A 23,268-nucleotide genomic window follows, 5' to 3' on the forward strand; every position below is an offset into this window, starting at 1 on the left:
TGCATGGAGTATACATGCACTTTAATTTTTCTGTGGTTTTGCTGCAAAGACAAAGGAAGACTGTCTGTTCTCACTTGGACTGCTTGACTTCCTTGGAGAGTTGATTAGGTAGATGCACACATTTTCCATTAAAATCAATGTAAGTGGCTAAAGTGATGTCAGACCTGTTGCTAAGTGGAAATCTATGTTGAATTTCAGAAGTAAACCAAACAGACATTCGACAGTAAATCCTCCTCCAAAAAGTAGCGAAGAAACATCTCAGCAAAAATAGGCATTATTTCTATTGGTAGATTTGTGTGATTGCAACTTTATTATTCACTCATAAAATTGGTTCTTATTACAATATCGCCCGATGCTCTTTAAAATATTTAAAAAAAACTATGTTTCCCCATCTGTTTATAAACCCCACCCCGCATTCTTACAAATCCTCGTTGAATTGTGGATGCTGCATCATGTAGAACGACAGAGGCAATTACAGCAAATTACCAGCCTAAAAGCTAAAGGCGGGTACAATTTCAACATTTAAAAGATACTTAGACAGATATGTGGACAGGAAAGGGTTGAAGCAAAATGAGCTCATTGGCAAATGGGACTAGCTTGGTTTGGCAACTTGGTCAGCATAGTCCAGTTCAGCTGAAGGGCCTGTTTTCATGCCGAATGGCTCAATTACTAATTTTTCGTGACCTAACCTAAAAAACACCCTTTAATGAGCCGCTGGAGGTGTCATCAAGCAAGTGTCATAAATCTCTAGGTTCCTTTCATCATTATTACTCTCTCATCGCCAAATTATTTTGTGATTTTTGTATCAAAATGCTTATTTGGTATAATTGCTAAATTCAATACAGGAAGATACTGCAGGACTGTGCAGTAACAGAAATCAACCCCATCTGATCCCTCTAGTAGCTGTGAAAATATCCCACAACATTATTTCAAAGGCATGTCTAGGGAATCATTCTTACTATTAAATCACCACCATTCAAAGTGGATTGTCATTCAGACTGCAGTTTACGGAAATTTGTCAAGTACAAAGCAGCTGCCCACTTCCTGTATTATAAGAGCAACCACAGTTCATAAGTACTTCAGTGTTTGTAAAGTATTTTGGGACATTCTCAAAGAGATATTAAAGTTGCTATATCAATGCTTGTCTTTCTAAAGCAATCACTTTCCAACAAGATCACTGAATAATGGTCAGGAACTGGATCTCTAATCTCCCCTTCCATTCTAACTGGAGCTGCTTCTGTGGTACCTTCCTGTCTTAAGACCAACCTACTAAGAGTATACTGGTGACTGTTCCTGTGCATCTCTTTTTTCACACGGGGCAGCATCACATAGAGCCATGCATTTACTGAATAGAGATTAATTAACAAACATTTTTTTTCCATTTGATCTTGATAGACTGAAAAAGGACACCCTCCCTTGTATTCCCTGGAGGTGGGGAAGTTTATCAAAGTTGAATAATTTTAATGTTACTCCAAAAACTCCACAGAAAATTAAAACAGCCTAAATTATTTAGTGCTGCTGTGCACAATCTGTTCTGACTACATCTCTGCAGTCAATAGTACTTGAAGGCTAATCAAAGCTACTGGAAGAGAACAGGCCTGCTGAGAGATGTTTATGAATATCGTTGCAGTCTGGATACCAAATAATCAGGTAGTAGAAAGCTGTTCGAATTCCATCTTAATGAATAACAAAGAACACAAAGTGTTGGAATTACAAAGAACAATGGACATAAACAGAGTGTTTGATGCATCATCTGTTAAACACGTACTCTTATTGGATTAATTTAGAAGTACCGACAGAAGTACCCACTTCTTCCTTGTCATGCCACAATGATCATTGCACACTTTAGATAATGGAAAATGGGTTTTAAAAAGCATTAACTCCTTTTATTTTAGCTCTCATTTCTCCTGCCAGCTTAGACATTGAGCAGCATCCATAATTCCACTTATTTCAATAGGGATTGTAGGGCTGTAAGGAAAGAAAGGGGAAGGAAGTTTTAAAAGTTATTTCAGTAGACATTCCTTTTCCAACTTTAATAGCCAGTCAAGCTGATGGTCAGGACTTCACCGCCTATTGAAAGTTTCAGAGCAGGTTGGTGGGTTGAGCAGAGCTTTTCCAATGCTCTGTTGGATAGTCTTCCTTCATCTTAGCCTTTTGCTGGATTCTGGGGTGCTTTGGGACAGAACATTGGGCCTTGGCAATTGGATGAGATGTGAGGTAATCAAAGGTGGAAATTGTGGGTGTAGGTGTAGGCAGTGGCGGACTGGCCAGGGTGTCAGCTTGCCCGATGGCAAGTGGGCCCCTGATGAAGTGGGCCCCCTATATCAAGTGGGCCCCTGATGAAGTGGGCCCCCTTTGTCTCCTGGCAACCAATATTTTTAGACCCAGTCCGCCACTGGGTGTAGGTCTGCACTAGAACCACTAACATCTTTCAGTAACTCTTTCAGTGCTCCATTGACACAGATACGTAGAATAAATTGGCCAAGCTGTTAGAATATCTTCTTGTGGATCCTCACAAGCAGAATATAACCAGATGGAATAATGATCAACGTGTGGTATTCAAATCATTCTGTACAGTAAACTCCATCAAATTAAAGTTGGAAAGGCAAAGAGGAAGAACGTCAAGTGCTAGAGGCAGCATGAAGAACACCCATAAGATTAATGCCAAGCGCAATTTGTCTGCTATGAAAACAAACTGGAGAGATACCGGTGTTTTTTCCTTGGAAAAAAAAGGGTCTTCATTGGTAATCTAAAGTATTCAAAATGTTAGAATATGAAAAATGTGAATTTGAAATATCACTTTAAATCAAATCAAAAGTGCACAACTTACATTAATTCAAATTAACCAAAAGAAAATAGAGGATTGATATCTAGCCCTTCAAACCAATAATACCCAATATGTGCAGTGGAGGGAGAACCCTAACTCCGTTTGTTGTCGGGGTCTATGAATTAGATGCAGTATTGGGCAGATATGGAGTTGTTTCCCGGTGAATATTCTAAAGTTGATCCCATTGTAAGTGATTTTGTGATCCTTTATTGTGATGCCTGAAACCGTGCAACCTGTTGCAATTCAGGGTTGCACGGCTCCTCCTTCCAACAGAGAAAGAGCACTGATGCATGCTTTATTCCCGCTGCCACTCACACAGCTTCAGCAAACATGCTCAACAAAACCCAATTTTTGCAAACCATACCTGGCTCACAAATACAAGAGTATGTCCGCCAATCATCGCTGCAGTAGCTGTTGGCTGGACATGGGGACGAGTCACATGGATCAGACATGGTGCAGCCCAGTTCCACATTCAAAGTGCGACTTGGCTTTGGCATTGCGATTCCAATCGAAGTGTCACCAAGACGTACCCCCTGCAGATTGAGAAAGAACTGCAGTCACAGATAAAATCTTTTCACATCCACGTGATTTTATGTGCAGATATCCTTCACAAATACAGAAATACTAGTCTCTGCCATCTACTCACAGACCATATATACTGAACTTTTCCTTTATTAAATTGTTTACAGAGTACTATGTTTACATCTGTTGTGCTGCTGCAAGTAAGAATTTCATTGCTCGGTTTGAGATATATGAAAATAAAACACTCTTGACTCATCCTTTACCTGGATACAGCCATCCAGTCCATTCTGCACTTCACCAGCTCTGAGAATTCCACCAACCTGGAGATGCTTCAACTTCAATCCGTGCAGTTCATTGCCAATGACAACCGTATCCTAGCAATAAGAAAGAAATAATCAAAATGGTACAAGTGCTTGCAAAATTAGATTAAAATATTTTCATGGTTGGGAACAATCTTGTAAAAGTTTCAACTTTCTGATATTGCTATCATTTCCGTGAGACAGTATTTACTTTTGAGGATGTGCTTTTTATCTCTATTCCTTACTTCTCACAAATTCACCATGAAAATGACACATTTGCCATTAAAACGCAAGGAAGTGATCCTGTCAACAAATTCAATAGTAAATGAAAATCAACAGTCTATGAGGGTAGCAGACAGACCATCCTATTTGATGGACTCCTCATGCTTTGAAATAGCTCAGCATGCAATCAGTGAGGGAAATAAATATACAAAGAGAAGGCACGTCATCATTTAAGGGAAACCAGGAATGGACCGTAAATATGTTAATTCATATCATCACCGATATACCAAGAACAAAATGAATACCAGCCATGCTTATATATTAATAAGACAATTGCAATGCCACATGTAATAATTAAAAGGAAGCATGGCTTCAAATACATATTTTATCTAATAATTTCAGCAATAATTGTAAATGAACAATTTAAACTGTAAGCAAAAGAAGCAACTTTACAATTAAATAAAAACAGATCTAACCTGGACTTTATTAACTTCACCATTAACTTCCGCCCTGCCCTCAAATTCATCTGGACCATCTCAGACACCTCTCTGAAATGTCTTGATCTCTCGGGTGTCCATAACTGATGTCTATTACGAACCTACTGACTCCCACAGTTATCTGGACTACACTTCTTCCTGCCCTGCCTCTTGCAAAGAAGCTATTCCCTACTCTCAATTCCTTTGTCTTCGCCACATCTGCTCCCACGATGAGGTTTTCTATTCCAGGGCATCCCAGCAAAAATACAATTTCTCTTCCAACTTCACTGTCATTACAAAGTTTTCAAATATCCTTCTATGTTCTATAACGTTGTGATGGGTTTACAAATAAATTAATCTGACCTGATAAAGTCCAAAATCAATAGTGATGGTGGCTAAGTATCGTATATCGTGGCCATTCCTCACATCGCGGAGCTCCAGCTGAAGATCATGCCATCTTCCATCGTTCAGTGTTATTTTATTCAGCAATACCCTCACTGTTCGACTGGATCCACGATTGATAGCAAATGATAGGTGCCCCAAGTTTAACTGAAAGCAATAGTGGAAGGAATAGTTTAGCAAAATAGTGAATTCAAGGAACAGTTTGAGGCAAATACAAAATACACATTTTCTCTAGATATAAACTGATATCTTAAATAATGCAAGCACCAGCCTTCTTTATAGATGACGAAAGGATAAAGATGAGACGTTCCAACAATGAATTCCCTTTTAACACCTCTTAGTGCTTAGTATTGGCCAGTGACTGGCATGAGATTCAGTGGAAATTGAAAAGCAAAAAAAAGGATTTACCTTTACAAGGCTATTAAACATTTTGCTGTTAAATTACAGGAGGATAAACAGTCTACAAGTTGCTTTTGGATTCTGAGGGTACAATAAATAGTAAGACCATTAGTGCATTTTATATCTCTTAAGTGCACAGCAGATCATATCACTATCCACAAGGAGGAGGAGCCATCTTGGGGAGCGGCTGCTAACCAGCAGCCGTCCGTTTAATTCACTTTTTTTTTGTAGTTCTAGTGAGTCCTGTGTTTTGTTTGTGGGAGAAATAGACTTTTTAATGTGGGGGGAAGACATCAGTAATAACTATATTTCTAGGTCCCTACCTGGTCGGTGAGGCAGCTTTTTCTCCGGGCTGCCCCGTGGACCCGTCCTCGTGGCCTACCAGCGGGCGTGGAGCGCCGTTTCCTGGCGGGGACCGCCCAGCACCTCGGCTTCGGTGGCGGCACAGCGCTGGAGCGCTATCGCGGAGCGGAGCGGGCGATGCCTTGCCTGGGTTGCCGCGCTGGATCGACGCGCTGGAGCTCCGGTGAGCTGTGACCGCCGAGTTCAACACCTCCGGGCTGCGGGTCTGCGGAGCGGGCGGCGCCGACTTCAACATCGGGAGCCTGGGAGCTCCAAACCGGCGCGGCCTTGTCGGCTTCGGAAGCCGCGGTCTCCGGTAAGGAAGCGGCCGTTCCAGGTGGCCCAGCCGCTGAGAGGACTCTCCCGACGCCGGGGCAACAGCACCCGGCGAGAACGGCCAGGAACATCGGGCCTCCGTAGAGGCAATAGGCCTGACTTTGGGAGAACTGGGGATGGGGACTGGACATTGTGCCTTCCCCCACAGTGGTAACCATTGTGGGGGGATGATTTTTGTGTGTAAGTGATTATTTTAGTTTGTGTCAAAGATGGCTGTCGGAAGGGAGAGTGTACGCTGGCGCAGTTTAGCTGCCGCTGCTCTCTCTTCACATTGTGTTTTTGATTTTTTTGTCTTTGGATCGAATTCTGTCTTTAATTTGTGTATTGGTGATGTCTTTATTATTTATTTTACTCCGATTATATGTTTTTTACTCTTGTTAAATTCTGTAAGGTGTCCTTGAGACTTTTGAAAGGCGCCCATAAATAAAATGTATTATTATTATTATTATTATTATTATTATTATTATTATTATTATTATTATTATCCTCTTCATACTTTTCTCCAAATCATTGGACCGATAGTCTGCTGTTCACCCTCAAAGTGAGATTGCTCAACGCTCACCGTTTTAAAATGTCTTCAGCTCGACTAAAATTTGAAACAATTATGTAATAAAGCTACACAATTATCTCAAGGGAATTTTATTGTAAATCCACTCTAAAGCCAGAAAAAAACATTTAATTTCTAAAGATTGAAATATTTTTTGATTATTCCTCCAACTTGGTTTTGTCCATATTTGTTTCCCTTTTGTTACCTGCTAACATTCTCCTATCCAATGTTCATAAGTCATTACGCCCATCGAGTCAACTCCGCCATTCAATCATGGCTGATTAATATTTCCTTCTCAACCCCATTCTCCTGCGTTCTCCCCAGAACCCTGGACACCTTTAATAATCAAGAATTTGTCAATCACAGTTTTAAAAATGCCCAATGACTTAGCCCTCCTGTGGAAATGAATTCCACATATTCACAACCCTTTGAATTAAGAAATTCCTCCTCATTTCCTTTCTATAGTTGTGTCCTTTTATTCTGAGGTTATGCTCTCTGGTCCTAGACACTCCCACGCATCCTCTCCGGCATGCACTCTATCCAGGTCTTTCACAATTTGTTAAGTTTCAATGAAGTCTCCCCCTCATCCTTCTAAACTTCAGCGAGTATAGGCCCCATGCAGTCAAACGCTCATCATACGTTAACTCAATCATCCCCTGGATCATTCTCATAAACCTCCTCTGGACCTCTCCAAATTCAGCATATCCTTCCTCAGATATGGGGCCCCAGTGCCACTTAATCTTTCTATTCCAATGGTTCTTCAATAACAAGTGCTTAAAGTATTTTCCTGATCAGTGCATTTTCCTCCTGTCTGTCACTGAAAATGCGATGGCATTAAAAAAAGACCACCATTACCTCTCCTTAACTACAAACTTCCCAAAAAACTAGCACTCAGGCCAAGTTAACGACAGGACTATTACACAATGCTTAAATCGCTTGCTAATCTGGAGTTGGCATTCATTATGATTTAGAGATCTCTTGATTCAAAGAAAATCTTTATCACAAACTCACAAATGCATCCCAATCTAATCCTGGAATAAAAATCGCACCTGCAGGAGGTACAGACATTTCCTCGCAGATTAGCTGCCTGCTGGAGGAGATCTTTCCCTTTCTTTCTTTCTTTCTGTTTTTAGCTTCCAGGGCAGAAGGCTTCTCCACGAAGCAGGCCGGTATCTGATGTAGAATGTGGTGCCACTGGTAGATTGTTTGTCCTTCCTAGCTTGCAATGACTGCATTTGCATTTGGTATCCTTGCAGTTTCATGCACAGCCACCCAAGATCTCGGACTGTCGAAGTGCAGGGTATTGCAGGTTCATTTAAGATGATAAAAACGCTGCACATACATTTAATGTCAGATCGACCTGAGTTGGTGTGTTGGGATATTTCCCTCCATTCTGGTTACTCTGCCTTCAAATAGGCAGCTAACTATAGTGCAGAGTTGGCAATGCATGAATCATTTTTTCAATTCCCAAGTAGTGCTCATTGATATTGAAGTCCACATAATATTAGTATCACTTTCATAGATATCTCTATAATGAAAACTGTCCACAAGGATTGCACAATCTATCCTTGGCATTCCACCTTTCCAGATATTGATTTAATTCCAAAGGCAGGTATAGGTAATTTCTGGCATGAAGCAACAATGACGATATTATCAATCAGGTTTAACAGTCAATTGCACTGAAGAATTCTCACATAAAAATGAGGAAGTATCTTCTTGATTAACTTTTAAAGACAGGAACAGAAAAAGATACCCTAAACTTAAAACTACAAAAAAATATTTTTGTATTATCCCTGGAATTTTATAAATAATTATTCTGAGCAATTGACAATCCACACGACATGGATGCACTTTGTGTAAACCAGCATCTGCAGTTCCTTGGTTCTATGTTAATTTTTCAGTGACTGAGATTGTTTGGACAGGATGTCGTACAGTTTGAAGAAGGATGTTTTACTGTCTGAAGAAGGGTCCCGACCCAAAACATCACACACCCTTTGTCTCCAGGGATTCTGCCTGACCCGCAGTTACTCCAGCACTTTGTGTCTATCTTTGGTATAAACCAGCATCTGCGGTTCTTTGCTTCTACATGCAGTTTTAAAATCTGATTCACACTTCATTCCTTATGGTATGATTTCTTTTCTTTGACATCATAATAGTTCAGAAGGAATTAAAATATCCAGAAATTGCCTGATTCTATGCTGATTAATTTTGTAAAGTTTATCAATGGATAAACAAGGAGAGGGCATCACTGATTTAATCCTGCACGTGTACTCTATTGTAGTTGCAACCCACAGTGCCCTCCATAATGTTTGGGACAAAGACCCATCATTTATTTATTTGCCTCTGTACTGCACAATTTGAGAATTGTAATAGAAAAAAAAAATCACATGTGGTTAAAGTGCATATTGTCAGATTTTAATAAAGGCCATTTTTATACATTTTGGTTTCAGCATGTAGAAATTACAGCAGTGTTTATACATAGTCCCTCCATTTCAGGGCACCATAACGTTTAGGACACAGCAATGTCATGTAAATGAAAGTAGTCATGTTTAGTATTTTGTTGCATATTCTTTGTATGCAATGACTGCTTGAAGTCTGCATTTCATGGACATCACCAGTTGCTGGGTGTCTTTTCTGGTGATGCTCTGCCAGGCCTGTATTGCAGCCATCTTTAGCTTAAGCTTGTTTTGGGGGCTAGTCCCCTTCAGTTTTCTCTTCAGCATATAAAAGGCATGCTCAATTGGGTACAGATCGGGCGATTGACTTGGCCACTCAAGAATTAACCATTTATTAGCTTTGAAAAATTCCTTTGTTGCTTTAGCAGTATGTTTGGGGTCATTGTCTTGCCGTAGAATGAACCACCAGCCAATGAGTTTTGAGGAATTTGTTTGAACTTGAGCAGATAGATGTGTCTATACACTTCAGAATTCATTATGCTACTAGCATCGGCAGTTGTATCATCAATGAAGATAGGTGAGCCAGTACCTTCAGCAGCCATACATGCCCAGGCCATAACAGCCCCACCACTGTGTTTCACAGATGAGGTGGTATGCTTTGGATCTTGGGAAGTTCCTTCCCTCCTCCATACTTTGCTTTTGCCATCACTGATATAAGTAAATTTTCATCTCATCTGTCCACAAGACCTTTTTCCAGAACTGTATTTGCTCTTTTAAGTACTTCTTGGCAAACTGTAACCTGGCTATTTATTTTTGCGGCTAACCAGTGGTTTGGATCTTGCAGTGTAGCCTCTGTATTTCTGTTCATGAAGTCTTCTGCGGACAGTGGTCATTGACATATCCACACCTGACTCCTGAAGAGTGTTTCTGATCTGTCGGACAGGTGTTTGGGGATTTTTCTTTATTATAGAGAGAATTCTTCTGTCATCAGCTGTGGGGGTCTTCCTTGGCCTGCCAGTCCCTTTGCGATTAGTAAACTCACCATTGCTCTCTTTCTTCTTAATGATGTTCTAAACAGTTGATTTTGGCAAGCCTAAGGTTTGGCTGATGTCTCTAACAGTTTTATTCTTGTTTCTCAGTCTCATAATGGCTTCTTTGACTTTCATTGGCACAACTTTGGTCTTCATGTTGATAAACAGCAATAAAAGTTTCCAAAGGTGATGGAAAGACTAGGTACTGAAAGCTCTCTTATACCTGCATGGAGACAATTAAACACACCTGAGCAATTGCAAACACCTGTGAAGCCAGGTGTCCCAAACATTATGATGCCCTGAAATTGGGGGACTATGTATAAACACAGCTGTAATTTCTACATGGTGAAACCAAAATGTATAAAAATACCCTCTAATAAAATCTAACAATGTGCACTTTAACCACATGTGATTTTTTCTATTATAAATCTCAAATTGTGGAGCACAGAGGCAAATAAATAAATGATGGGTCTTTATCCCAAACTTTATGGAGGGCACTGTAAGTGAGTTTTGAGTGCCTCACTTGTCATTCCATTCACTAGGTTGAAGGCAATACCACAGCTAATCCTATCCAACAGGTCAAATACCTCAAACTCTGCTTTCTCATCCATCATTTTGGTTAATAAACCATGAAGGTACAAAAACTAATTGTCTGTCAATTATTTATCATTTAATCTGGATCAAAATGAGGTATTTAAAGGTGTTATAAATATTTTTGATAAGGTCATGGCAGCATGAGGTTTCATTGGAAAATAATAAACTTGTTGTTTGAGGATTTATGTCTTGTTATTTACAGCAAAGTTTTAATGAGATTGGACAACATGAATTAAACAATGTTCATGCTTTGAATACAAAAGATTTATGATAAATGTAGGTTTTACCGAAGTGAAAACATTCATATCTTGAAGATCTTGCAAATCAAAAGTACAGGTACAACTAAAATTTAATTTAGTACTAGAGGAATTCTGAAATAAATGGAGAAAATACTGGAAAATTTCAAGAGGGCAGGCAGCATCTGTGGAGAGAGAAACTGAGCCGATTCAGGTCAATGATCTTCCATTAGAACAGAGAAAAGCGAGAAGTGTGTTTTAAGTTGCAGGAAGGTTAGATGGGAAAGCCTATGATGGGGTGAAGACCAAAATTATCAAGATGACGTAAATAATCCTGCTGTTTTCTGAGGATGAACCAGGGCATTTTCAGAACTCTATTTATTTTGTATTTCTATCAATCGTGTGTTCAACATCTCCCAGTTCTGGTACTTTGTCCTTCTTATTTGTTCTTATTCAATTTCCTTCAGAGACATCACCTTCACTGGCACGGATTCATTATCCTCTCTCTGATGACAACACTATATGTGTCTCCTGGTTTCCAACCTATTACAGGCATCCCCTTTGTTCTCTTCATTTCACCTTCTACTCTGCAATTAAAAATAGTTGTCCTTGTTTTCTTACTTCTAGTCCTCATGAAAGATCATCAACTTGAAAATTGTCTTTTGTTTTTCCACATATACTGCTTGACCTGCTGAGTAGCTTTTGTATTTTTCTCTCGTTTTTTCAAATTTCCAGCACTCAGTTTTTTTTTTCTTTTCCCACTATCGTAAGAATTGGCAAAATTGTACAATTTTTAATTACTAGGCTACTGCAAGATTTTGTTGTCTGCGCAAAGCAATACATTTATAATATGATAAATGTAAAGGTTAGTCAATGTCATTAAAGAAGCGTTTTGTTTGAATGTAACCAAGTTTCTGTCAGTAAAGTTTTAACGGTTAACAAAGCATGAAAGCAAGGAAGAAAATAAATAGTCATACACAAACTTCACTTGCCATCTGTCAAGATTAAATCTGAGTTGGGTTATTGCATCCAACCTTGCAGCTGCACATCACATACCTCAACATATAGAAAATCAAAAAATCAGAAAAAATAAATTAAATGAAAGAGCATTAGAAAGATATACCAATATTATTTATTCTGTCTCTTTTTGATGAAATTCGCTACTGTAGAAGAAAGACAGATGAGGGCAGTCAAACAGAGATGGACTACAAAGATAGGCAAACAGTGAGACAAATGAAAAGCAAGGGAAGCAGATTGGTGCTTGGGGGATGGGGACTGAATAAGGAAAAAAGAGAGAAAAAGCAAAACAAAAATAGTTGCTGCAAACTACAATAGAGAGACACATGAAGTCTGCATGATGATGAGAACATACTACATATTCCTCACATATGCAGCCTGTTCCGTGGACAGAAGACATTTAGAATGTTACAGTGCAGGTAGTGGTCACTGGACAGTTGAAACTAACTCTTTGGTGGAGGTTTAGAAACATAGAAAATAGTTGCAGGAGTAGTGCATTCAATATGATTATGGTTGATTACTCAAAATCATACCCCATTCCTGTTCACAATAAATTCAAGAATTACATGACGGTATATCATACTAACTTCAGAAAGTATAAAATTATTGTTTACTGAACTCACTGATTTTGTCATCCCTAACTTTAATTAGATAACATTTCCTTTAAGTTGCTTTGCCTGAACTTTAGGATCCATATACCGAGGGCAGGATAATATGGATGCTTCTCAGAGCTAAAAACCTTCCTTCCGAGTCATTAAATTCAAAAATGAAATAAACTATTGTTGTAGGTGGAAATGGGATTAAGGTATTGGATACAAACTTTTGCCAATGGCCAAGATTAATTGTCATACTGCATAGGGATAATTGAAACTACAGGTACTCTAGGTTATGAATGCCAGATTTATGGATACCTCGTACATATGAAGAAGCATTTGGAAGACCGACAGGATGAATAAAGATGGAAATGCTGGCTGCTGTAGAGCCACTGGTGTTTCCTGCAGGGTGGGAAATGAGCAATTCTATGCGCTTTCTTTGCCCACCATCCCCCACCACTCTCCAGAGCTGCAATAATTGGGGCCTGGGTCAAAGCAAGCAGAGCCGGGGGGTTCTGAGCAGACTCACATATTCACAGATTCAGCAGAAAAGGCAGATACTGATACAAACTTTAAAAGACATTTGGACAGGTTAATGAGCCAAATGCTGGGAATTGAAACCAGTGCAAGAAGACACCTTGGTCGGCATGGAAAAGTTGGGTCAAAGGATCTGCTTCTACACTGTATAACTATTTTTCTGAAATGCAAAGCTCGGCAATGGGAGCACTAAACTCAAAGCGGTACCCCTATGAACATGTGTAAGTAGTGGAAGTTAGAATACAAAACGTAATGTATTGTTTACACAAATGAACAGTTTCAAGGTGCAAAAACAAGCAGAAACATAGATTAATGATAAAATATTAAGTAAGATAATTAGAAAAATAACTCAAGGTACTTCTCAGATTTAAAAGAGAAAAGATTAGAACATTTCAATGAAGTGAAATCAGCATAATAATCTGGTAAATGCCTTAAAAAAAATGATCATGTGCATTATTTGAAGTTAAAAACCCTTAAACTTATGTGGAAATACAGAATTAAAAATCTACATCACTGAGGCCATTATTGGAGACTATATTACTGCTGCATCTGTGGATGACTCAAACATGTAATTAGAAAATGGGCACTGCAGGCACACTGCTGTGCATAGAGGCATTGAAGCCACTAATGGAACTTTCTACCACAAATGTAGATGCAAAGCACATTGACACCTACAACAATTTCATGAATGAAACTGACACATGAAAACATATAACTACTAACACTTACATTTAATAAAATGCTCCTTTGTTCACAGGAGTAAAAAAGGTGAAATGAAATACTGAAGGAGAAAATCAAAAGGTGGGAGCAGAAAGTTGGTGATTTTCTGGCGAAGAAGGCATTGGTTTGGGTTTGGGACAATTGCCCAGGAAAATATAATTACATCACAATGCACTCTGATTAGTTTGAAGCATCATTATGCATACCCATTGAATTGTAATTCAAAAAGGGAAAAATAACGTGACATTCGGATTTTCTTCATTATCCCGGAGGTCTTCATTAAGAAGCTATCACTTGGAGTGGAAAATTGGTGAAATGTTATTGCACATAAATTGATGCTAAAACTTCAGTGCAATTCTGAGAAGGCAGTGCATTGTCAGAAGTGCCATCTGTCAGATTAAATACCATCTACCTGTTGAGGCAGATGTAGAAGATTTTGTGCATTCCTCCAGTAGAAATGCTGAAATCCTTTCTAACAAATCTTACTCAATCATGTTGATAAAGAAATAAGGACATTTAGCAGAATTACTATTTCATTGCAGTTTCTGCAGATCTGTGCAAATGGTTGCCATGGTTTCTATTACAACTGATTAGACTTCACAAGGTAATTCAGTAGATAAGAAGTGAATTAGCCTGGGGTTAAAAATGTTTATAGTGCTTTTCTTTGTTTTAATACACCACAGTCCTATAAAAAATACCATACCTGCCATGGTTGAGCTGTCCAAAGTTTTATTCAGACCATCCTCAGTCATGTCTCTGATTGTGTAATTTGTGTAACTCCAGAATTTTCATGTTATACTGAATACCAAAAATAATAGCCACTGATTAACAATGTCAATTAAAAGCTAATGAATGGCACTTAACGTAAATTGGTGATGTTTCCCATTGGGTGCAATTAATTCTTCCAGGGACCATTTTTCTCAACAAGCTTTGCAATTATATATCATAGTTGAGTAAATATGCTATGAAGCACTATTACTGTTATTCACGGAGGAACTCTGAGTACGGAAGGCTGAGCAGAAGTGAAGATTATCAATAAAATTGACCTTCACCAGGTCAAAACTGACTAATAGATAAACCGTACATTTAAATTGATGACCTCCCAGAGTAGTTACTGGTTTGGACTCAGCCTGAGCAACCTCCCCTGGGTCATCATACTCACGGCAGCCCTTAGATTCCAGGTTACAGGTAGTTTGCGGTATTTACAAGAGAACAATTTGAAAGTAAACTATTATCAAGTTCACAGAGCGACAACGCAGTTGACTACAATGCTGCTCAAGCACAGAACAACTTTGCCTTAGCAACAATTACATTTTGAAAATAATAAGCTGCAGAATATCCTGCGTGCTTCCGAGGATTTAATGTAAAACTAATTGCATCAATCCAGCTGGTCAGACATGTCCAGTACTGCGACAATATCGGCGAAGTTGATTCATTTCTTGCAATGATATGAAATGATCCATTCAAAAATGATGTGTCATGTGCATTTTCCCAGGTTAGTCATCATTATTGCAGTTTACACAAATCTACTATCACCGCCCTCTCAAGGACATAGGTCAAAAGCTGGATGTTGGATGCCATGAGCCACCCACATCTCATTGTCATTCTGTACAAAGCCATTGTACAAATGAGTGGTGCCTTGGTGAAGCCCATAACCAGGTCTGAAAGTTGAATCAACAAGTTCTGGCATGTTTAAATTAAACTTTAATTGCGTAATGACTCCACCCCTATCACCAAGTAGGCAAGAATGTTACTACTTATTTATTCATTTGTGAGACACGGGCATCACTGGCAAGACTAAAATTTATTGTTCATTTGAGAAAGTGGTAGTGAATCACTACAGTCCATCGCCATAGAACTGTAGTCATAGAGTTGTACAGCATGGAAGCAGGCCCTTCAGCCCAACATGCCCAATCAGACCAAGTTGACATAACGGGCTACTTCTATCTGCCTGCATTTGGCCCACAGTTCTCTAAACTCTTCCTGTCCACCTATTTGTCCAAATGTCTTTTACAAGTCATAATTCTATCTGCTTCTCTCGCAGTTCATTCCAGATGCAGGCTACCTTCTCAGTGAAATGGTTGCCTTCTTAAATCTCTCCCCTCTCACCTTAAGCCGATGTCCTCTAGTTTTGGAATCCTCTACTCTGAAAAAAAACAGCGAGCGTTTGTTTTATCCATGCACCTCGTACTTGTAGATTTCAATAAAGTCACCCCTTGGCCTCTTATATTCCAAAGGAAAATGTCCAGGCCTATACAACCTTTCCCTATAACTTTAACTGGCCACAAGCCCAGGTAACATTCTGGTGAATTTCCTCTGCACCCGTTATAACTTAATGGCATGATGACTTAATTACAAAGCTGGCCAACTACGATTGCACAGTCCTCAGTGTACTCTCACCAACAACTTGTACAGCTGCATACATTCTGACTTTTGTACTCGATACCCTTCCCAATGAAAACAAGTGTGCCAAACGCCTTCTTCATCACACTATCCACCTCACTACAGATGCATAAGAACCATGCACCTGTACTCCCAGATCTATATTCTGCAACACTCTCCAGGGCTCTACCACTGATTGTGTGAGTCCTCCCTAAAGTGCAAAGTCAGAGTTAGATTCTATTTGCCATTCCTTAAGCCCCCGTTCCCAACTGATCTAGACCTTATTGTAAACTTTGATATCATTCCTCACTGTGTACTACACCTTTGGTGTAACCTGCAAATTTACTTACAATGTTAACTACATTGTCATCCAAATTACTGCATGAGTGAACCCAGCACCGGCCCGCTTTGCACTCCACTAGTCACAGGGCTCCAATCAGGAAAACAAACCTCCACAACTACCCTTTGATTCCTTTTAATTGCTGTCCTTGGATTCCATGTGATCTAACCTTCCAGACCAACCTTGTCAAAGGCTTTTGCCGAACATATTCCCATGGCCTTCACGGATCATTAGATACCAGATTTACGCAAAACGGTGATGAAGGTGTGGCAACAAAATTGACCTTGGAGGGGAACCTGTCAGTGATGGTGTTTCCCTGCATCTCCAACCCTATCTTACTTGGTGATAAAATGCACAGATTTTGGAGATATTTACAAAATAATGTGCACTGTACCAGAAAACAAATGTACATATTGCTGATGGGTTGAGTGAATATTTAGTGTGATAGACAGGATGCTAATCTAACGTGGGGTTTTGCACTAGATGGTGTTGAATTCTTGAGTTTTGTGGGAGTTGCACTCATCTAAGGGGCGAATATTCCATCACCTTCATGTACCTCATAATGAGGTTCAGCTTTAGACTGTCAACAGATGAATTATTTGGCATTGGATACCAAGCCTCTGGTCTTCATACACAACTGGTCCAGTTTAGTTTCTAGCCAGTGTTGACCATCAGAGGAATTTGGTGATCGTAATGCCAATGAATGCCAACAACAGTTGGTTGGACCTTCTCTTTCTGGAGATGCCATTGCCTGGCACTTTGGCAGCATAAAGCTTACTTAAATGCCACATGGAGAAAAACGCAGAAAACTTCACAATGACTGTTTTTGCAGTTAATCAGTAAGAATATCAAGGCAGACACATTCCAAAAATCAAAGCAGTAAACTTCAACATATTCTAATGCCTTTGTGAAAAAAAACCAATATTATAAAGAGCAAGAATAGGATTACGTACAGCTGAATGAAGTTAAAATGGATGGCAGAACAAATACAATCATGTCAAATGGGCTGAAAAATAAAGAAAATTTGAACAAGGTTGATACGTAGCATAAAATATGAAACAGGGTCATTACAAGCAGTAGAAAATCAGCAAGTAGGATTTTGTAGTGCGTTCTCCTCAAGATCCAATCTGCTTGTGACATTCAGAATACAGCAACCTGAATACAGAACCCCATCTACCATTATTCCCTCTGCCACTAAAACACATTGTTTGCAGTGTCCACCATTGTACAAAATGCAGTGGAGATATTTGTTTGAGTATACTAACAGCACTGGCGCAGTGGTAGAGTTGCTACCTTAGAGCGCCAAAGACCTGGGTTCAATCCTGACTATGGGTACTGTCTTTTAGGAGTTAGTACGTTCCCCTTGTAACTGTGTGGGTTTTCCCAAGGTGCTCCAGTTTCCTCCCACACTCCAAAGACATACAGGTTTATGGGCCTTGGTAAAATTGTAAATTGTCCCTAGTGGCGTAGAATAGTGCCAGTGTACGGGGTGATCGCTGGTCGGTGCGGGCTCAGTGGGCCGAAGGGCTTGTTTCCGTACTGTATCTCTAAAGTAGAGTGTAGCAAAGCATCTCTATACTTGTAAGGCTGACCACTAAGAAGTATCAGGGCTTCAGGCGTTTGAGAACACAGCTGTCTTTCCTCAATGTTGCACACGTGCTGACTTGCAAGTGTATCACAGTTTCCGAGTCTAGATCGTGGAATTTTCATTCCATCAGTGCTTGGTTTGAGTACATTCTACAAAGTACAGAAAAAAAGCTGCAGCTCACCATCAACGTCCCAAAGACAATTAAGGACAGGCAATAAATAATGGACTTGACAATGATGACCAGATCCAAAAAAAATTAAAAAAATAAGAAATGAGAAGAAATGAGAAGATCGAAACGTCATCCTATTCATGTTATGAATAATGTTTCATGTTCTACTTTTAGAGAGATGTGGATTTACAAATGGGAATACATATTAGCTGTAAAGAGGATTTCAGAGCATTAGAAGAGAGCATAAATATAGCCATGAGTAGACAGTACATACACTGGAACTCACACCTTACACATCCACTGTCGTTAGTATTTGACTGATTGCATAATAGCCTGGTACAGCTATTCCAGTACTCAGGAATGCAAGAGGCTGCAGGCAATGGTGAACTCAGCCCAGTCCACCAGGAAAGCATCTACATGAGACTCTGCCTCGAGAAAACCACAACTATCAAGGATTTCCACCATCCGGGCCATGATCTCTACTGTCTGCTAACATTGGGCAGGAGGTACAGATGTCTGAATCACACATCACCAGTTCAGGAGCAACTACTTTCGAACAACTATCACGTTCTTGAAACAACCTGCATAACCCTAATCCTACCTCGGCAACATAACATGAGGGACAATATTCTGTACAACCATGAACTTGTTTTCCAATTATGTATTTATGCATTCATGCCTTTTTTTTCATGGTCTCCGTGTAGAATGTATGTGTAGCTTACATATAATTTATGTTCTTGTACGCTGTTCAAGTTTAAGTGCCTGTGATGCTGCTGCAAGCTAATTTTCATTGCATTATATCTCACCATACTTATGCAGATGACAATAAACTCAACTTGATAAATTAAGTTGGGGCTCACATGCCCTAGTTCTGTTCTCTGAGAGTGTTTCAAATATCTCTACAGCATGCCAGTAATAGGTAGGAGTATTGTTCTGCAACTAACACAGATCATTGACTGTAACATGAAGTGTGCCTTGGCAAGGCCAGTAGTATAATCAAGGATGGGTTGCACCCTGGCCACTCCCTCTTCTCCCCTATCCCATCAGGCAAAAGGTGTAGAAGTGTGAAAACACATACCTCCCGATTCAGGGACAGTTTCTTCCCAGGAGTTTTCAGCCAATTGAATCATCCTACCACAACTAGAGAGCAGTCCTCAATGAGGGTCAACCTCATTGGTGACCCTTGGACTATTTTTGATCGGACTTTACTGGCTTTACCTGGCACTAAACGTTATTCCCTTATTATCATGTAAATGACTCAATTGTAATCATATATTGCCCTTCCTCTGACTGGATAGTACGCAAAACAAAAGCTTTTCACTGTACCTCGGTACACATGACAATAAACTGAACTGAACTGATAGCATATGGTTTGTAGTGGACACAAATGAAAGGCTTTTCCCAGATCAAAGACCATGTAACATGTCTGATGAAGGGTCTTGACCCGAAATGTCACCCATTCCTTCTCCCCAGAGATGCTGCCTGTCCCGCTGAGTTACTCCAGCATTTTGTGTCAACCATGTAACATAATATGTTGAACATCACCCCATTATTGTTTACTGTTAATAATTTGAATGCAAAAAACATTTTCATGGTGGAGTGTGGCATGATGAGAAGCTGATGTGTTATAATATCACTATTCAGACAAAGGCTATCACGTAGCAGCTTCTTGCGAATGAGGAAGAACCTTTGCCAGAATAATGGCAATGCAATAATCAAAGTGGTAACACTTCTGCTTCCAAAGCGGGTTAATTGCTACTTAAATTAGCAGAGCATGCTGGAAATAATAAGTAGGTCCAGCAGAATATGAAGAAAGGGAAACAGCTAATATTGTAGGTCCATGGGCTTTCATAAGAAATGGAAATTAGAGAAAAAACTCACAAGCAGAGAATGTTGGTGTGCGATGGATAGAACAGGAATACCTCTGGTGAGGTAAGATCATGTGGTTTGTTTAGGGTAGTTGGAATATCAGTTACATGCACATTATGCTTCTTTGTCTAAGTAAGGTGCATAATTATTATTGTAGCTATCAATTACATGTTGTCCTATCTATTACATCGCAAACAAAAATTCATTTATAGTAAATTAATAGTTTTATATCACTGGAGTTTGGGGAAAGTAGTGTTACTACACAAGTACGTTAAATGATAATCAATTGAAAGTAAAAAAAAGCATTGGAATTTTTAAATGAATTATAATCAAAAACATTCACTGAAGAGGATGGAGATATGGTTATTCATATCATAAAAAGCCATTCAGATATGTGCATCCATTAATAAAATGAATAAAAATGAAGAGGTGTTCACACAACACAAATTGGTCTGGGACACTCATAAACACTCAATTGCAACCAGTAAATTCTCAAATTCAGTCCTGAAATGAAATTAATTCACTGATTGATTGATTGAAAGATACAGCAAGAAAATACGCCCTTCAGCCCAATGTGTCCAGGCCAACCAGCAATCACCCAATCCCACTAGTTCTATAATATCCACTTTCGCATCCACTCCCTACACACTAGAGGCAATTTACAGAGTACAGACTACAAACCCGCATGTCTATGGAATGTGGGAGGAAACTGGAGCACCTACAAGAAACCCACAAGGTCACAGCGTGAACATTCCACACAGACAACAGCCGAGGTCAGGAGCAAACCAGGGTCTCTGCCACTATGATGCTGTAGTTCTACCAGCTACACCACTTTGCTGCCCTATCATATGCAAACAACAGTTATCAACATTTCAAGAGCCTTCTCTTTTGTCAAATTAACGTCCGCTCACGTTCTGTGCTGTGCGTGATATTCAATTTTGTCAGGAACCTCAAGCATTGACAAATGATAGAAGCATTAGCAGATGATAAACAGATGTCACCTGGCTAACACAAAAGACCATCAATGATCTGGTTATATCAAAAATTAAACTGTTCTCTTTCCTGAGATCACCGTCTACAGAACGGTAACTTTTGATAATTGAATCACTGCTCTTAGATGGATGTGACCAAGCATAGTACATTAACAAGAACACAGTACCTCAAAAGAATTTGCCTGGAACAATTTCTCCATGACCATGTTAAATTCTCAATTTTACTGACTTTTCTCCCAGTGAGTTGAACAAATTTAAGTAAGTTAAAATTATATACCCCTGGTGTCGAAATTCAATCATCAAAGCAAAGGAGTCAGTGACATACAGAAATAAAAATCAGGCTGATGCTAGTTTCAGGTATCAGCAGCAAGAATGCGGGTCACAGGTAGATAACCTAGAGTTGCAGAGGCAAAAACTTAGAGCAGCAGTAATTGGAAGGGTACTTAAATACAGGGGGCTCTTTTGGCGTCTTATGCACTTAAGTTACTTATATTCATTGTTCAAGTTCAAGTGTTCAAGTGAGTTTATTGTCATGTGTCCCTGTATAGGACAATGAAATTCTTGCTTTGCTTAAGCACACAGAAAATAGTAGGCATTTACTACAAAACAGATAAATGTGTCCATATACCATGATAATACCATTGTTGCCTCAGGTTGAACTTTTCTTGCAGGAATTCCTAACCATGTGCAAATAGAGGTTAGAACATAAAGCAGTACAGCACAAGAACAGGCCCTTTGGCCCACAATGTCTGTGCTGAACATGATGCCAAGACCAACTCCTATCTACCTGCATATTATCTAAATTTTGATTCAAAAGTCTCTTAAATGCCATTATCATATCAGTTTCAACTACCATCGTCGACAGAGTGTTCCAGGCACTGTCTAATAAACAACTGCACAAGTTGTCCTGCACAACTTCTTAAACTTTACCTCTCACCTTAAAGTTATGCCCTCTAGTATGTAATTTTGGGAATAAAGTTCTGACTGTATACCCTTTCTATACCTCTAATAATTTTATATACGTCTATCAGGTCTCTCCTCAACCTCTGGTGTTTCAGTTCAAGCAATTATTTTGGGTGTGACTAAAGGGTCCTCTGTTTGCTCCCAGTATGCCATTGACATGTTTGTGCTCTTCCCTACCCTGGAGCCCAATGTAATAAAGCATGAAGCAATTTCACAACCAACTGTTTCGTTATGAACACATTATAACATACAAAAATGTACTACAGTGATATTGACAGTTTGTTTTCTGTTGACATATGGAGCAGGGATTGGGACAATATGTTCTAGCAAATATATTCTCTCTGGAACATCGGAGGTTCAGGGGAGACTTGATCTAAGTATATAAAATTATGAGCGGCATAGATAGGGCAGACAGTCAGAACTTCTTTCCCGAGGTGGGAATGTCCAACACTAGAGAGTAGAGCTATAAGGTGAGAGGAGGAACGTTTAATGGAGATGTGTGATGTATATTTTTTTACACAGAGTAGTGGGGGCCTGGAATACATTGCTAGGGGTGGTAGTAGAGGCAGACACAATAGTGGTGTTTAAGAGGCTTTAGATAGGCACATGGAAGTGCAGGGAAGAGAGGGATATGGATCATATGCAGGCAGATGGGATCAGTTTAACTTGGCATCATATTCAGTGCAAACACTGTGAGCCAAAGGGCCCATTCCTTCCTAAGCTGTACTGTTCTATGTTCTCCAAACGTAGTTGTAGAACTGTCCTGCCTTCCATTAGTAGTGAATACACACGGCTTGTGCTTTCTAACAAAGGTCAAAGACCTTTATTTGCTGATCACATCATCCTTGGAACTGGGGACATGGGGTGTAAGAAGGGCCTCATTGTGACAATCAGAAGAAAGGGTTACGTTCAATGATGTGCTGCTGATGAAGGGCATTAAACTGTTCAAGTTGTTCCAGTGATCGCAGGTGTAATTTACAAGAATGTTATGTGGTGGCAACAACCTATTAACATTCCTATCACCATAAACAATGTTGCCTCTTGAAATAAAAGGTTTTGTTATAAATGTGTTACAGCCTCATTATCTTGCACTTGGTTAATATATGCTGAACTAGTGTTTTCCATTCCTTCTGGGAAATATGGAGGAAATATGAAGGAAGAACACATTCACTTCATACAAGCAAATTATTAATCAGACCACATTTGAAAAGCAAATGATAAAGAGTGTATGTTTTAATTGAAATAGTACAGGTAACTTCACAAGTTTTTGCCCGTTAGACAAACTGCAAAAAAATGGAACCTTTGATTAAACCCAGCTGAATTCATTTACCCTTTCATGATTCATATCCTATTATAGCATCCAACTATTTTCCTGAATGATTCACGTGTTCTACAGCTGATTCCAGCAAACAACATAATCAGCCTCAACTAGATTCATGATAGGAAAATAAAAATCTAGAACGACAACA

At 39.4% G+C, this 23,268-nt stretch overlaps 1 protein-coding gene across 4 annotated transcripts in view; it reads right to left on the reverse strand.

Annotated features, from left to right (window-relative positions):
• celsr3 (cadherin EGF LAG seven-pass G-type receptor 3) overlaps window positions 1-23,268 on the reverse strand; it is a 209,611-nt gene that overhangs the window by 97,543 nt on the left and 88,800 nt on the right. For all 4 annotated transcript variants that reach the window (XR_004414675.1, XM_033037098.1, XM_033037099.1 and 1 more), the window contains exons 10-12: window positions 4,710-4,895; window positions 3,613-3,723; window positions 3,192-3,360 (exon numbers count right to left, since the gene is read on the reverse strand). Coding sequence is in view for 3 of the 4 variants with exons in the window: in XM_033037098.1 (XP_032892989.1) it covers window positions 3,192-3,360; window positions 3,613-3,723; window positions 4,710-4,895 (466 nt within the window). In the remaining variant the exon portion in view is untranslated. The remainder of the gene's footprint in view (window positions 1-3,191; window positions 3,361-3,612; window positions 3,724-4,709; window positions 4,896-23,268) is intronic.

The sequence above is a fragment of the Amblyraja radiata genome, chromosome 18, assembly GCF_010909765.2.
Source record: "Amblyraja radiata isolate CabotCenter1 chromosome 18, sAmbRad1.1.pri, whole genome shotgun sequence".
NCBI classification, from domain to species: domain Eukaryota; kingdom Metazoa; phylum Chordata; class Chondrichthyes; order Rajiformes; family Rajidae; genus Amblyraja; species Amblyraja radiata.